The 16,010-nt window shown below is 40.8% G+C and overlaps 1 protein-coding gene across 1 annotated transcript in view; it reads right to left on the reverse strand.

Moving 5' to 3' along the window:
• Positions 1 to 13,355, reverse strand: part of wdr11 (WD repeat domain 11) — a 70,649-nt gene extending 57,294 nt beyond the window's left edge. The window contains exons 1-6 of the mRNA XM_022204433.2: positions 13,144 to 13,355; positions 11,411 to 11,522; positions 9,768 to 9,921; positions 9,351 to 9,524; positions 8,513 to 8,714; positions 439 to 604 (exon numbers count right to left, since the gene is read on the reverse strand). Coding sequence (XP_022060125.2) covers positions 439 to 604; positions 8,513 to 8,714; positions 9,351 to 9,524; positions 9,768 to 9,921; positions 11,411 to 11,522; positions 13,144 to 13,229 — 894 coding nt within the window. The 5' untranslated portion in view covers positions 13,230 to 13,355. The remainder of the gene's footprint in view (positions 1 to 438; positions 605 to 8,512; positions 8,715 to 9,350; positions 9,525 to 9,767; positions 9,922 to 11,410; positions 11,523 to 13,143) is intronic.
• Positions 13,356 to 16,010: the final 2,655 nt, after the last annotated feature.

A 16,010-nucleotide genomic window follows, 5' to 3' on the forward strand; every position in this document is an offset into this window, starting at 1 on the left:
ACTTTATCATTCACGGCAGGGGGAATTGGCTTGTCGGAGGAATCATCCATAAAAAGAAGACAGATTTTGCTAAGGCCCTTCAAAGTAATGCAATAAGAGTAGAAACTGTGCACTGGGTATATCTGAGAGGAGATACAGATGGTGATGCTGGAAGCATGTGAGAGCAAAACAGCACAGTCATTATTTCATTACCTCCCTGAGACAAACAAAGATGTCAGGCATTTTGCAAATTATCTCACCGGTACATTCTAACCCACCAGAGTAAGGGCTGACGTGACAGAATTTTGATCATGAAAAATGTATAGAATTGGCTCATTAAAACCTTATTCCAACCAAAAATTAGGTTAACTGTTTTTAGGTATGCAAGTCCTACAAACATATATTCTACCATTGCCCCTCATTACACTGAATTTGCTGCAGATGTGTACAGAGCTTTACCTGAATGAAGGGAACACCGGAGCGCTCGATGGCCACCACACCCACTGTCTGGCTGAGCTCCAAGTCCAGGATTAAAATCTCTCTGGGATAAAGCAGCAGCATGTGGTTCCTCTTGGATGGCAGGTAGGACAGCTGCAGACAGTCATTCAACGTCACCGCCTCCGCGCTGGTAATAAAACAGAGGTAATTTCACTGTCCCATTAACTTCTTAGCTGGGGAAATCCTGCATATAGTAGGAAAATGATAAGCAAGAAACTAAAATTTAAGAAAGTTGGCGACTGAATTAGTTTTTCATACTTGCAGTGATAAAACTAACTGCACACACACACAACATGTTTAAAGAGGCAAAACGTAATTTGTAATGATGAGAAATGAAGGTCTTCACAACAGGATGCACTGCCAGTCAGCCCTATTCTGCAGACAAATAACCAAAGATAAAATGAGACAGCGCTGTAACAACAACACATGCATATGAAATATGCAAATACTATGTACACCAAAGTGATGCGGCAATTTAAAGTTCTAAAACAAGTTAATAAAAACTGTCTCATTTCTAAGATCAACTTGATATTTATTCATGGCTTCCCATACAGAAGGCTGAATGAATTAGTTATTGCTGTTGTGGTCTTTGTGCATCACAGGCAAATGAAGGAAAAGATAAAAGTGAATTCTGTTTAATGATGGAAGGCTGATGAATTAAGCAGGTACTGCAAGCATTAGAGGGAATTTTCTTTAGATTACGTATTTTGGGAGATTTAAAAAGCACCACTATTCTGTTATTTGCTGCCACTTTGTTCTGGCATGTTTAAATTGGTGACAAACACTACTTTCCATTGCAGCAGGCAGGTTTGATCTCTCATAGAACAACAAAGCAGTCACGACTACTTAGTTATTCATCAAGGAGAAGGAGAAGGCTGATTTTCACAGAATCTATGAACTGGTCTATGGACATAACTCATTCCTATAGCTTCATTCTTCTGGGTCACACTCTGGGAAACGAACTTTGTAACACAGTAGTGATCATTATTATCTGGGTAAAGCATTACAGATAAAACAGAATCAGTGGGGGAACCTCTAGGAGTTACAGAGCTAAATCACACTGGAACCAGTCGACCGAAGTCTGGCGAGGAACAGGTAGGGGCTAAAAAATATGAGCCACCAAAAGACAAAGCATCAGAAAAGAAACAATGAAACACGATTTTCGTATCTTGAAAAAAGAAAGCAACACATCTCAATAGAAAAAAAAAAACAGAAAAAGAAAAGACAACTCCTGTAACCTCAAAATATCCAGCTGTCCAATTAGCAAAACATGACACACTCCTCACATCTTTCTCTTTTTGCAGTGAATAAGACATGAATGCTACAGCAGACAGTGGATCACACAGTCATACACTGCCACATGCATACAACTGCATACAGAACAGAGGAAGTTCTGCACAGTGTGAATGATAGTTCAGGAGGATACATCAGAGAACTGAAGTTTTGAAGAGCTCTCCAGCGTCTATTGTGTAATTATGTGAAATAAACGGTAAACAACCCAAAGGACATTCAGGTAGGATGCAGTGTTCATACATTATGCAGCTTGGGCCCCTGATATCTAGACAATACAGAATAAATTCACACAATTTGATACTGGCAGAAAGCGGTGTATGCATAAATTCAGCCTGGGTTTGTAAGCGTGAACCAAATATATGTACAATTGCACTGCCAGTCCCAGCAGCAGCTCCAGCAGCACCTGGAGAAGTCAGTGGGGACGAAACAAAACTTACACACGTGGACAAAATTGTTGGTATCCCTCAGTTAAAGAAGGAAAAACCCACAATTCTCACTGAAATCACTTGAAACTCACAAAAGTAACAATAAATAAAAATTTATTGAAAATTAAATAATCAAAATCAGCCATCACTTTTGAATTGTTGATTAACATAATTATTTTAAAAAACAAACTAATGAAATAGGGCTGGACAAAAATGATGGTACCCATAACTTAATATTTTGTTGCACAACCTTTTGAGGCAATCACTGCAATTAAACGATTTCTGTATTTGTCAATGAGCGTTCTGCAGCTGTCAACAGGTATTTTGGCCCACTCCTCATGAGCAAACAGCTCCAGTTGTCTCAGGTTTGATGGGTGTCTTCTCCAAATGGCATGTTTCAGCTCCTTCCACATATGTTCAATGGGATTCAGATCTGGGCTCATAGAAGGCCACTTTAGAATAGTCCAACGCTTTTCTCTCAGCCATTCTTGGGTGTTTTTGGCTGTGTGTTTTGGATCGTTGTCCTGTTGGAAGACCCATGACCTGCGACTGAGACCAAGCTTTCTGACACTAGGCAGCACATTTCTCTCCAGAATGCCTTGATAGTCTTCAGATTTCATCGTACCTTGCACACTTTCAAGACACCCTGTGCCAGATGCAGCAAAGCAGCCCCAAAACATTACTGAGCCTCCTCCATGTTTCACCGTAGGGACAGTGTTCTTTTCTTCGTATGCTTGGTTTTTGAGTCTATGAACATAGAGTTGATGTGCCTTACCAAAAAGCTCCAGTTTGGTCTCATCTGTCCAAAGGACATTCTCCCAGAAGCTTTGTGGCTTGTCAACATGCATTTTTGCAAATTCCAGTCTGGCTTTTTTATGAGTTTTTTCAGCAGTGGTGTCCTCCTTGGTCGTCTCCCATGAAGTCCACTTTGGCTCAAACAACGACGAATGGTGCGATCTGACACTGATGTACCTTGGCCTTGGAGTTCACCTTTAATTTCTTTGGAGGTTGCTCTGGGCTCTTTGGATACAATTCCAACGATCCGTCTCTTCAATTTGTCATCAATTTTCCTCTTGCGGCCACGTCCAGGGAGGTTGGCTACTGTCCCGTGGGTCTTGAACTTCTGAATAATATGAGCCACTGTTGTCACAGGAACTTCAAGCTGTTTAGAGATGGTCTTATAGCCTTTACCTTTAAGATGTTTGTCTATATTTTTTTTCAGATGTCCTGGGACAATTCTTCTCAGTTTGGAAACACCTGTGATGTCAATTAAATGACACACCTGAGTTAATCATGTCACTCTGGTCAAATAGTTTTCAATCTTTTATAGAGGTACCATCATTTTTGTCCAGGCCTGTTTCATTAGTTTGTTTTTTTAAATAATTATGTTAATCAACAATTCAAAAGTAATGGCTGTTTTTGATTATTTAATTTTCAATAAATTTTTATTTATTGTTACTTTTGTGAGTTTCAAGTGATTTCAGTGAGAATTGTGGGTTTTTCCTTCTTTAACTGAGGGGTACCAACAATTTTGTCCACGTGTGTAATACTTCTACAAAACACCAAGTCAGAAACACATTTCTACAACGTAAAATGTGGTCAAGTTTGGCCGCTTTAGGTGGTCATGTCACTCTTGAACTTCAGATGGCAGAATTTATGTTTCATGAACATATTTATGAAACATCTTGAAACATTTTGAGACGTGAAGACAAGTTCTCTCCTCTTAATGTCACACCTGTTTTTTAAGGAATAGGACTGTTTTATTTTCTTTATTCAACATTTAGATACTTTTTTGATTTCTTTTTAAAGTTATACTTGCACTACTCTTGAAATCGAATCCCAAATTTAGGATCTGCACATATTCAGACAGAGCAATGCATTTTTAGCTGTTCTTAGTAATATTTTCTTGGATGTGAGAACAAAACAAAACAGACAATGTTATGGATTTTTCATCATTTGACTGAGGAGCACCAGGAGTGAGCAGTCAGATGAAGAGCTACTTGAAAGAGGCTGTTCGACTCATCATCAGGGTAACCAACGTCTGCGTGAAGAAATTAGACATTTCTAATGTGAGAATTAGAAAATGGCATGATGGAAACGTTCTGACTGACTCCTTTATGAAAACAGTGTTTTATTTATTTGTGTATGATGTTTTTGAAATTCTATTTTTCCATTAGTTTACTTTTTGGGTGTGCAGGGAGGGTGGGGTCATGTGAGTTGTCATGTTATTGTTTATATATTTAGTGAAAAATGTATAAAGATTCTGAAAAATAAAAAAATAAAAATAAAAAACAGCATTAGTTTATTTGATTTCACTAAATTAATAGTTCAGAAAGTGTTCACTGCTACCAGAATTCTGGGACCTATCATATTAAACTTAGTGTTACCATGGTAACCACAAGTGTCATGAAATCCACCAGGACTCAGATTTTACCAACTGCAACTTCTTGCAATGTCTTAGTAAATTATTTATTGATCTTCCAGATTTTTGTGATATTAAATTCATAAATAATTCTGACAGTTTTTTAAGAAAGGCTGTTGATATGTTTGCTTGCTTGCGTGTGTGTGTGTGTGTGTGTGTGTGTGTGTGTGTGTGCGTGCGTGCGTGTGTGTGCGTGCGTGCGTGCGTGCATGTGCGCGTGCTTGTGTGTGAACAAGCATGGTTGAGTGTGAAGGGAAAGTCATTTTCTGTCACTGTGATAAAGAGGCTGAATCTATGCTGGCTAACCACTAGATTAATGTCTACCTGATGAGACACGAATGAGCATGATATAGTACTGTATTCAGCGAGTTTCTGATAACAGTCTGGGAGAATAGATTCTTATTTAAATCCCCCATCTATCAACTAATGGCCGGCGGTGCCAGGGAGGAGACATACTGTAACAATGAACATGATAAACACCCAAAAGCAGCACACTGAAGGAGCACAGCATTTTCAGGAGCAATTACACGTGGTGTTAAAGGTGAGGAAAGTGTCACATAGCAATAGAAGACACAAAGACTGAAACAGACAGGATGAGAAAGGCAAGAGTGAGAATAAAGACAAGTAAGATTAATGGAGTGTTTGTTATTAGAGCTGGTTGGGTGGGTGGACAGGGAGACTGGGATGCTGCTGCTATAAATAAGCTGGTTTGACAGTCACAACCACTCAGGCAGGAAACTGCCAGCACACCAAACAAGTCTTTGCTTCCTGATCTTCTGAAACTTTTTGTGAATTAATGTCTTAAACAATTTTACAAATTAGTCACTACTGCTTCAGTGTTAAAAATCGATGCAGCAAATCTGTCAAGTGCTCAGAATGTTGTTCTTTCATGTTCTAGACCCCTAACTTGATTAGCCTCAGATCTAAGCTAAAAGTAACCACTGGGGGAAAAAAGTTATGTCACAAAATGAGGCCAACCATGTAACAGAAAGGTGTATTTATTTTTAAAATTGATAGTCTCTGACCAAAGACAACAGAATCAAGATGGGCTGCATAGCCCCCAATGCTTTAAAGGGGAATATTGTACTAAAATGCACCGCTTTCTATTCGTTCCGAAGCTGCTTGTGGGGCTGCTGCTGATGGTTAGGACAGACACTTAGCATTGTGGAGGCGGACTTCCGAAAACAAGTACAGTCTGTAGTTTGAAGTAAAGTCGAGGAAACTCTGCAAAACTCCCCCGGTTGGCATAATTTAGAGGAGTTTCACAGTCTGGAGATGTCAGGAAACATAAAAACAAATATGCCTCCCTTCCCCCTTTTAAGTGATATGACAGTAACAAACTTTGATGGAAAAAGCCAGCTGTACACCAGACGCTACACTGAGCAGAACAAACACAGAAGGTCTCTCATTCAAATCAAAATGAAAACAAGAGCTGAACTCCATTTGTAATCATAGCTTGCTACAGGTGTGATAAGTAGTATTATTGTGTTCTAAGAGTGTATCCTTTCCTCTGAATTACACATTTTCACTCCACCAAGAAAAGGAGGAGTTACGTGACAATCGAAGTCAGTCAGTCAGTCTGTTAGCAACATCACTCAAAAACAGATTAATGGATTTGGATGAAATTTTCAAGTAAGGTCAGAAATGACACAAGGACCAAGTGATTAGATTTTAGCAGTGATGCGGCTTAAAGTCTGGATCCATGGATTTGTTAAAGATTTCTGTATCATTGTGAGATAGCAGCACACCATCACTGTAACTCTGACTATCAGCTGCCTGCTGACGATCACATGATCGCGATTCTACTACAACGGACTTATCCATCAGAAATTATATAAGGAACAATTGATTAAATTGTGGAGGTGTCTCCAACTCCGATCAATTCCCGCAGCCTGCTACTTATTTAGGTCAGGCAATACGGTATCCGTACATAGCGTAAACATGCATAACACGCGCCTGTGCTCAGCGCATCGTCATTTTGTTTGTGGGTACATCCATATCAACCGGACATATTCTATAGTGTTGTCATTTCTGTCACAAATATGAAGTGTAAACATCAAACAAAGCCATTTCTACCATCTTGCAGCTAAAAAATGTCCCTTACAGCCCCTGGATACATGCTTTGATCAGTTTTGATTGCAGCCGTCGAAAATGATACAACGATTGAGCATCCTTGGTGGAGTACTGCACCGTATGAGCATTTTTCTTCTTATCTAAGGAACCACCCTCTCCCTCCACCACAGTCCACACACCTCATGGGTTTCGACAAAGGTAAGCACAGTGAATTCTAAAATCATGACTGGGCAGTCATAAAAATATCAGGACAAGGATCATGGTAACTCGTTCCAGTGACTGAAGTCCCTTAGGCCCTAAGCAAAGTTCTGCTAAGTGGCCCTCCTACCTGACCTGTCAGCTATGAAAAGCATTTGCCATTTCCACACAGTCACATGAGACTTGCCAGTGCTCACAATCCTCTCTCCTTTCAGACAGCTTGTTCAGTCTAAGAGCAACTAGAATTTTGTTGTCAGATCATTATGTTCCTTCTTGCATTATGTAACTAAACCTTGATGAGAGATGAGCAATGATTTTCTTGTTTTGTAACTATGAGGAGTGCCATCACACCCATGCACTGTCTACACTGGTCTTCACAGCAGTTGCAATTGGGAACATGAATTTAATTGCATAGATGCACAATTGAAAGCATGTTCTTGTGCAGCATGGCAATATTTTGCAATTTGTAGTTTATCAAGCAAAAAAAAGTCTTTTGTCAGAGACACAGTCACAGAACATAGCCCTGGAACTGGCTGCAAGCAAAGGCACAGAAAGACCCAAAAGATGCACTGCAGAGCTCAGTTAGCAAAACAGACACACCAGAGAGATGCTCTACAAGATAGCACATCTACTCAATCTTATTATCTGCTGAAATGAAATTTAGAATGGAGTGAACAGAAGTTTACTTGACTCCTGTTACCACAATCCATCGTCATAGTGTTATTTCCTGTTTCTGTGACCAGCAGGGCAGCTCCACTTTATCCTCTTTTCAAAGTTGTAAACAATGAATCCTGCTTTGACATAAGGAGAATCTGGGGCCTTTGCATAATTTTTGAGCTTCACACAACTAGAGCACTGAGTGTATATTGCTGCCCAGCATGCTGCCACCTGCTTCACCAGAGGGGACTGAAGTAAACATCGCATTTATTTTAGAAGTTAAAAATACAGGAGCGTTATGGGAGACTATTTACGTGGCAGGGCAGCAGGAGAGAAGGGTAAAATAGCGGAGAATCCTGGAAAATCGAGAAGGTTGACAGGTAAGGCCTGAATATGTCATCCAGCAACAGAGGACAAAGTATAATTAATGCATGCTGACAATTACACAGTCACTACAGGCACATACACAAAATCTGAACCTAAAAAAAATGACATAAAGTAAAACGTCTGGGATTTGACCTTCAGCAGCGTACTTGGATAAGCTGCTGTACTGCAACTGAAAGGGACCCCATCTGAAATGCAGACCAGGCTGTGGGAGATTTCTAAGAGTGATGTGGGGGCACACAAATTGGTGGCCACTTGTCAGATGTCAGTGTTGAAATGAAATAAACACATTCATTAATGCAAAAGACAAAGAAAGATCTATTTACTAAGAGAAGAATTCTGTTTGTCAGTAAAAGGATTATAAAAAGACACAATTCTGCCAAGATCAGAGCTTGATTGGTCAGGTTTACCGACAGTGACGCAAAAGGAGAAAACACACAAAACAGGACATTTGGCAGAGGAAAGATCTTATCATCACAATGAGCAGACCCTGTGTGTGTAATTTCAATTTGCGCCATGCAAAAACAACCAAAACATTCAAAAACACCACTGTGGAAGGAAAATTGAATGAAGTGGCTCTTACGTGGGTTTTTCATTGGTGATGAGCACTTTGACCTTGTTAAGGGCCTTCTTGGCACCGGTCGGGGCTGGAGCAGCAGCAGGTGCAGGTTTAGTGTGTGCTGGGCTTGCATGAGGGCTGGCAATGTAGACCTTTTTGCCAGCACTGCCTGGTGGTTTGGAGTGGGAGAAGTCTGTGATAAAGACTATTCCTTCACTGGTCAGCACTGCCGAGAAACAAAAACAATGTATTTGAGGACGCAGATGCTTTGTCACGGTTTGACAAACTGCTTGCAACTCTGCATGTGTCACTTGAGAATATATCTGTTCTGGTTAACCTTCAGTTTTTTTCTGAAAAAGTGAAGTACGGAAAAGAGAAAGTTACTAACAGTTCAATGGCTCTATAATAGAATACCAAGCTTCTCTCTAGAGGTGTCACCGAGTCTCCAATACAAGTAGAACAAGGCTGATGAACAGTAAATTTAGGAGCTACAGTATGGAGACATGATCTGTATATGTGAAAGGAAAAGTAAAAACAGTAGCTGTTAAATGTCACACAAAAGTAAATTGGAAAACAGAAAATGCCAATTAGGTTTATTTTCATTGACTGTTTCGGAGTGAATAAACTAGCATGCATAGTGCCGTCTGTCATGCGAGTTAAATGTTCACTCCATCAGAACTTAGAACAGGTGTTTCCATCTCTTCCATCTCATTCACATGGACTCTTTTTCAGAAAAGCCAAAAACTACCTTAAGCAATCATTAAAACGTTTTTACAAAATTGAGGAAGTTTATTCTATAAAACATGGCTAGGGGCTAAACTAAAGCTGAATCCCATTCTTAGGCCATATTTTGTTCACTTACGCGCCATGTTGGAGGGGTCAAAGGGGTCAAAGGAAAAAGAGAGGATGTTCTCAGCATAGCTCTTCTTCCACAGCTTGGTGCCTGTGTCTCCATTCCACAGAACGATGTAGTTGGGAGGGTGGACGGCCAAGAGGAGGTCACGAGATGCATCTTGATTCCACAACCACTCCAAGTCTGACAGATAGAGAGAGAGACAGCAAGACAAAGAAGAGAAAGTGGGAATGAAGAGAGTGGAGGCACAATGTGCAGCAGCAAGAGTGGCAGTAACAGCATCTTAATGAAAACAAATGGCCACCAGCACAGCAACAGCTCAATGTTTCTTCGTGGCAGGGCTTCCAGGGTGAAGTCCCATTCCTGTACTTAGCTGACAACGAATCAGTCCAAGTCCACATGATTGGCTTCTCGAAGATTTCTTACCCTGGATGGGCTTGGAGTGCTCCTGGATCTCACAGTGGGCCGTGCCGCTGACCACATCCCACACTATGATCTTCCCCGAGGCATCTCCCGAGGCCAGCCGCAGACAGTAGGGCGAGCTTAAATTGTGGTAGTAATTTTCCCTGGACCATTTCACCTACCAACACAAAACACTAACTGAGTGACTTGCAGACTGGAAACGTGACAAGACTTTTGTGTCTCTCAACAGAAAGTTTGTCAGAAAGTCAACAACAGAAGCTGGTAGTAACAACACTTTTCTGACACGGAAGATAATAAGGTGGTTTAAAGGAGACAGAGAAAACTGTACAAAAAAAATAAATCAAATACACACTCTATGAAACACACATCCTTGAAATGCAGCCACTGTGCGTTCTATACCTAAAAAGACAAATGACACTATATACAAGCTGGTGTTTGAATAATTGATTACACTGATGTGTTTGCTCCTGAATAGGCATGCTCTTTACTGCAGCTACTTCTGTTTTATTTGATTTTTTTTATTCAGCAAGCTTTCCTGTGTCAGGCTGGGTGGTGAGGAATGGCCCGCTGCTGTGGTTACGGTGCTTTACAAGATTAAAGCGTGCTTGGGAGTGAGGAATGAAAGCCTCGGATTGAGCTGAGGCACTGATAATCACTGTAGAATTTATTGCCCATTATTTGCCCTTCTACAAACCAAACACACACACACACACACACAAATACACAAACACAGACCGACACGCACACAATAGGACTCTCCGTCAGGGCAGAAGTAACATTTATCAACGTGGCTTGTGTTGGTTTACACAGTGAAACAGAGCTGAATCTGTCTGCCAGAGAGAGGCAAAAACAACTTCGCTCAAGGTCACACAATGCTAACATTATTACTGGAAGACGTGAATATTACTTCGTGAACAGGAATATGGATTTCACCTGAAAAGGGCAAAAGCAGGTAAGTATATTTGAACTGCAGACATTTAAAGCCTACAAACCATGTTTTAAATACATGCATGCAAAATGCATTTTTATGTTTATGCTTCCAAGAATCAGGTATTCAGTAAACATATTTTATGAATGAGAAAAATAGGGGGTAAATGAGTTAACAAGTGTTTCAAATAAGAATGTCTTCATCCAGTGTATTCTTTTTATATCAGTCAATTTACAATTGTGTCAATTGTAAATCTGCAACTTAAAATATTCTTTACGGTGCTATGAGTTATTGATGTGACCATGCTAGTTTTTCATTTTTTTCTCATAAAACAGCTTAACTTACTAACAAATATCTAAGCCTTGTATTCTCATATCTGTCATGAGATATCTTGTACTGCAATTTTGCATTCTGTGAGGCAGAACTTCAACTCTCACTGAACTGATTGAAACAACACCCGTTTTTGTACTTGAACACTTGTTCTATTCAATTTTCAAACAGAAAAAACAGCCTTTCATCGTGGAAGATTGCCTGCTTCTCTTTTTCTGTTTGTGTTGTGGTCAAAAAAAAATATCTTTCAGTCTTACACTGCTGCACTTCACTTTTGAGCTCTGGGAAATTGCAATGGAAAATTGAAAATGAAAACGGTCACTAGTTACAGTCATACTAAGGAAATAAATAATCGAACAGACAAACAGTGTTTACATCTGAAACTCACCTTGACCACATTTGCTTTGTGTCTTTCCAGCACTTGGATGGTCTGGGCTGTCTTTGGATCGATTATGAGAATACTGGAGTGACATCCCTGAGCTATGAGGCCCTGCCACCCCCTGCAGGGCAGGAACGCCAGACAGAAAGAGAGGAGGAGAGTAACAGTTAAAGAGAAAAATGAATGAGAAGGCAAGTGTGAGGAAACTGAAAGTCATTGCCAGCCAGGACAGAGTGAAGGAAATAGTTTGCAAAAGATTCCATACAATTCAAAATATGAATTTAAATGCTACAGTTTCAACTGGCTTGTAAGCTCTCTCCAATAAATACAGCATTACTTGAAAACTGTGTCTGCATTATAATTCCCCACATTCCACATCTATATTTAGATTATCATTTTTCAGTGTGCGCACAGCATCTGAATCTATATTTTCCTGGGCGACATCCAGACAGCAGAAAAATCAAAACTCAATTCTGCATCAGACTTTAAAACTCCAATAGAAGCTAAAGCTGTTTTATGTGACTACAAACTTTCAATGATTCCTGATGTAAGAGTCTGATACAACTCACAAAAAGAAACGTGTGCGTAGGGCTGAGCAATTTTAAATTAAAATAGCAATTTGGAACAAGGCAATTAGCAAATTATGTAATCATGACTGCAATTAATGCTGTTCAGTGTGTCTGAGGCATAAGGTGTTCGTGTTTCCTGCCATCCTCCAGTGTGTCAGTCACGCTTTTGATAGTATCTCATGTGGTGATGCTGCATCACGTTTTAAATCTGTTACACAATGAATCTTGAACTGAACTTGATTTTAGAAATTACACTGGAAATCAACTTGCACGATCTGTCAGAAAATTTGCAATTAGATATTTTCCCTAAATCATTCAACCCTCTCCTATTGCAGGAAAAAATCAAAACAGTCTGAATTACAATTCCCCGTGTTCCACTCAGATTCTGTATCTTACTTATCTTTAGTGTGTTCACAATATTTGCATGCATGTGTGGCTGAAGCGCATCGAGGCTGCACAAAAAAAATCATGACTCTATTCCACGTCAAACTTCAATAAAAGCTACAGAGTTTCTAAGCCCCCCAACTTCAAATCAATGAGTTCAGATGCAACAACTCAGCTGAAAAAGTGTGTAACTGTAGAATAAAATAGAGGAAGAATTCAAATAAAGAAAAGTTGCAAGTGAGAAGCATACTATTTTCTACAAAAATTATAAACAAACTTGATTTAAATGATATCAAGAAGATTCACACTACAAGTTCGATTTCATCAAATATAAATGAGAGGTTTTTGTGTAGAATATTATAATATCCAGCAAATGAATCGATATCAGCTTGATGTATGTGAAATAAAATGTCATTACTGTGCAGTCTTCGTCTCAGATGACAGCATTTCTGTCCACTCAAAGCGAGTTTGATCGCATACCATGCAGAAATTAAATAACACCACAGTCACAGCTGGATTAATATGAAGGCTGAAGGAATTCATCAGGCCCAGGAAAACGTCCCATCACATGACACAGGATGCCCTGCATTTATCAGACTTTGTTCAGAAAACCTACATTATCTGCAGAAGTTAGTACTGGCGTACTTCTAAACGGTAAAAACACTAAATAATAGAATGAAACACATATGACAGACAATCGAAAGCTCGTTTATATCATCTGTCAGTCGCGCATCTTGACTGAATTAACCTGCTACCAACCAATGCTAGCAGCAGCGGAGCAGTACTCACCAATCGACAGCGGTTTTATTCTGCAAATTGAGAGTGCCAGTCAGCGTCCGAGCCGCGAGTTTGATGTTGACAGTGTAAGGAATCATTATTGTAGGACAGTATTTATGCTACATCAACATTTATGGACCAAAAGCTGCTAAAACGAATTAGCTTCTGGGTATCGGCTCTGTTGTGATATTAACAGGAAGTGAAGTGGTGTTTCTAAGTGCAGCGCCGTGTAGGAACAAATCCCAGCGCGAACCGGTTCCCCAACTGGAATCTCAAAATGTAAAAGACAAAACAAGTACATATATATGTATATTGCGAATATAATAAATATTGTATTCTAAAATTACAGCCAGAATGAAAACTAAATTTTTAGATCTTTTGTCATATATTTATCTGTTTTATTTTTGTGGGTGTTTGCTTCACTGACTGTAATCATTTGGTGCTCGGTTTTGACTTAAAGAAGATATACAGTGTGTGTGTGTGTGTGTGTGTGTGTGTGTGTGTGTGTGTGTGTGTGTGTGTGTGTGTGTGTGTGTGTGTGTGTGTGTGTGTGTGTGTGTGTTCATCATCATCAGAACATGCACATTGAATGTGCATTGATGCACATGCACATTGAATGTGCACATTCAAAAAATGCACATTGATTGTGCATTTTTTGAATGTCTTTGATCTCTGTGATGTCATCACAACTGACAGAAAGTCCACAAGTGACAGAAAGTCCACAAGTGTAACTCAATAACTCAGTAACAGAGTCAGTTCAACCCACGATTTCTCGTGATTAGCTGCGATTTTTAACACTCACCGGACTTTAGCAGAGAAGAACCGGACTTTGTGTGCACTACACAAAATGCACCGCTACAACAACCTGTGCCTTGGAAATCTTTCTATTTCCAAGGCACCAAGAGATGCCACCACAGCCAAGGAACCAAAGAGGAATTCTTCTGATTTGTGGGTCCTGCGCACGCAACAGAGATACCAGCTGTTGGCTCGCTACCGCAGAATCTCAGAGTCAGTGATTGATGAGGGTGTTAAACCTACGGCACATGGGTCACACAGGAGAGCTATTGCATCCATGGATTTGTTGGCACTGCGTAAACATCGCAGATATGAATTGCTTGCCAGCCGCCGAAAAATCACAGGCTCACTGGACGAGAAAGACGATGTTTCCAAGGCAAAACCTGCCATTGGAACAACTCGGAGCAGCAACCCAGGTAGCTGCACCTCCAGACACCCAGACATGAGAGGAAGCAAGAGAAGAGCCATCGCCTCCATGGATTTGCAGGCACTGCGTAAATATCGCAGACATGAACTGCTTGCCAGCCTCCGAAAAATCACAGGCTCACCGGATGAGGAAGACAATGTTTCCAAGGCAAAACCTGCCATTGGAACAACTCGGAGCAGCAACCCAGGTAGCTGCACCTCCGGAGACCAAGACATGAGCGGAACCAACAGAAGAGCCATCGACAATGGTTCGACTAAAAGTAAAAAACCATACCGCGCCGTTCCGTTCAACAGAAGAATGGCTGACCAACTGTCACATCTCAGCCATGGTAGAAACTCTGACTCGGCACCCAACAGAAATTCCTCTGATAGGAAGGCAAATCACAGACATGAACAGCGCGCCCAGTTTCAAAGAAGGCAGCGCCCTCCTGCAGCTGTGCAACGATGTGGGCCTCAAGGGGTGAGCGTTGCAAGACAACAACCCCATGCCAGCCGCAACACTCGGAATCGAGTTGCACGCAGGCAGTGGAACACTGGTCGTGCATGGGCTTGGCAGAGGTATCCCAGCTACCAAAGGCTGACCAATCCAAGGCCCACTTGGTACAACAGACCAGCGTACCAAGCTGATTATCATCACAGACCCTTTTACAGAAACGCTTCTCGTGCAGGCTTTGCACAGAGACAGCACAGTGGCAAATTCTGTCACTGCAAAGGCCAAGTCAAAAGGGACAACCAGCAACGGTTCAGACCACAGCAGAACCGCAGGGGCAAGTTCAACAATGTACACCAGAGACGCCCACAGAACCATTGAAGTTCCAGTGGAAATTTGCTCCAGCCAAGAGACAACAGAGTCAGCAGCAACCAAGGTAGTCGTAGTGGCCCCCAGACTGGCCACCAGCTGACCACAAATGTCCAGCTATCAAGTCCTAAGGTTCCTGATGCAATGAGCACACTGGCGTCGGCATTCTCCAAAATCACCCTTTAATTTGTGTAAATTTTTTTAGTGTCAACACCACCACCGAAACAAATAATTCAAATGACCCAGAAGATGGACAAAATGTCGAAGGCCATGTTCAAGGGCCTTCAAAATATGTTTGGCTCTGCAGAAAAGCTGCTGGAGGCAGCCATGAATGTACAATATCCATCTTTTGATGAAGCTGTGGTGTTGGCTTTGAACAACCTTTCCTTTCCCTACTACTCTTTCTTTTTATTCTTTTTATTCTTTCTATTCCTCCTTTCCTTTCCTTTCCTCTCCTGTCTTGTGTCATGTCTTGTGTCCTGTCTTGTGTCATGTCTTGTGTCCTGTCTTGTGTTCTCTCTTGTGTCCTGTCTTGTGTCCTGTCCTGCGTCATGTCCTGCGTCCTGTGTGTTCTGTGTTCCCCTCTAAAGAATCGCCACCTTATCGCGGTGGAGGGGTTTGAGTGTCCCTGTGATCCTGGGAGCTATGTTCTCCGGGGCAATAGCCACTGGTAAATTGGCTCTAGGTGAGGGACCAGACAAAGAGCGATTCTGAAAACCCTGATGACATTTAACATTTTTTTTAAATTACATTTTAATCGAATACAATGTTTTCAGTATTTTTTTAAATAGCTGTAAGAATGAGCTAATAATTTTTTATCATGGAGCAATATATAGTGTCACCACAAGGCTTCAGCTCC

Source organism: Acanthochromis polyacanthus, chromosome 15 (genome assembly GCF_021347895.1).
Source record: "Acanthochromis polyacanthus isolate Apoly-LR-REF ecotype Palm Island chromosome 15, KAUST_Apoly_ChrSc, whole genome shotgun sequence".
In the NCBI taxonomy this organism is placed as follows: Eukaryota; Metazoa; Chordata; class Actinopteri; family Pomacentridae; genus Acanthochromis; species Acanthochromis polyacanthus.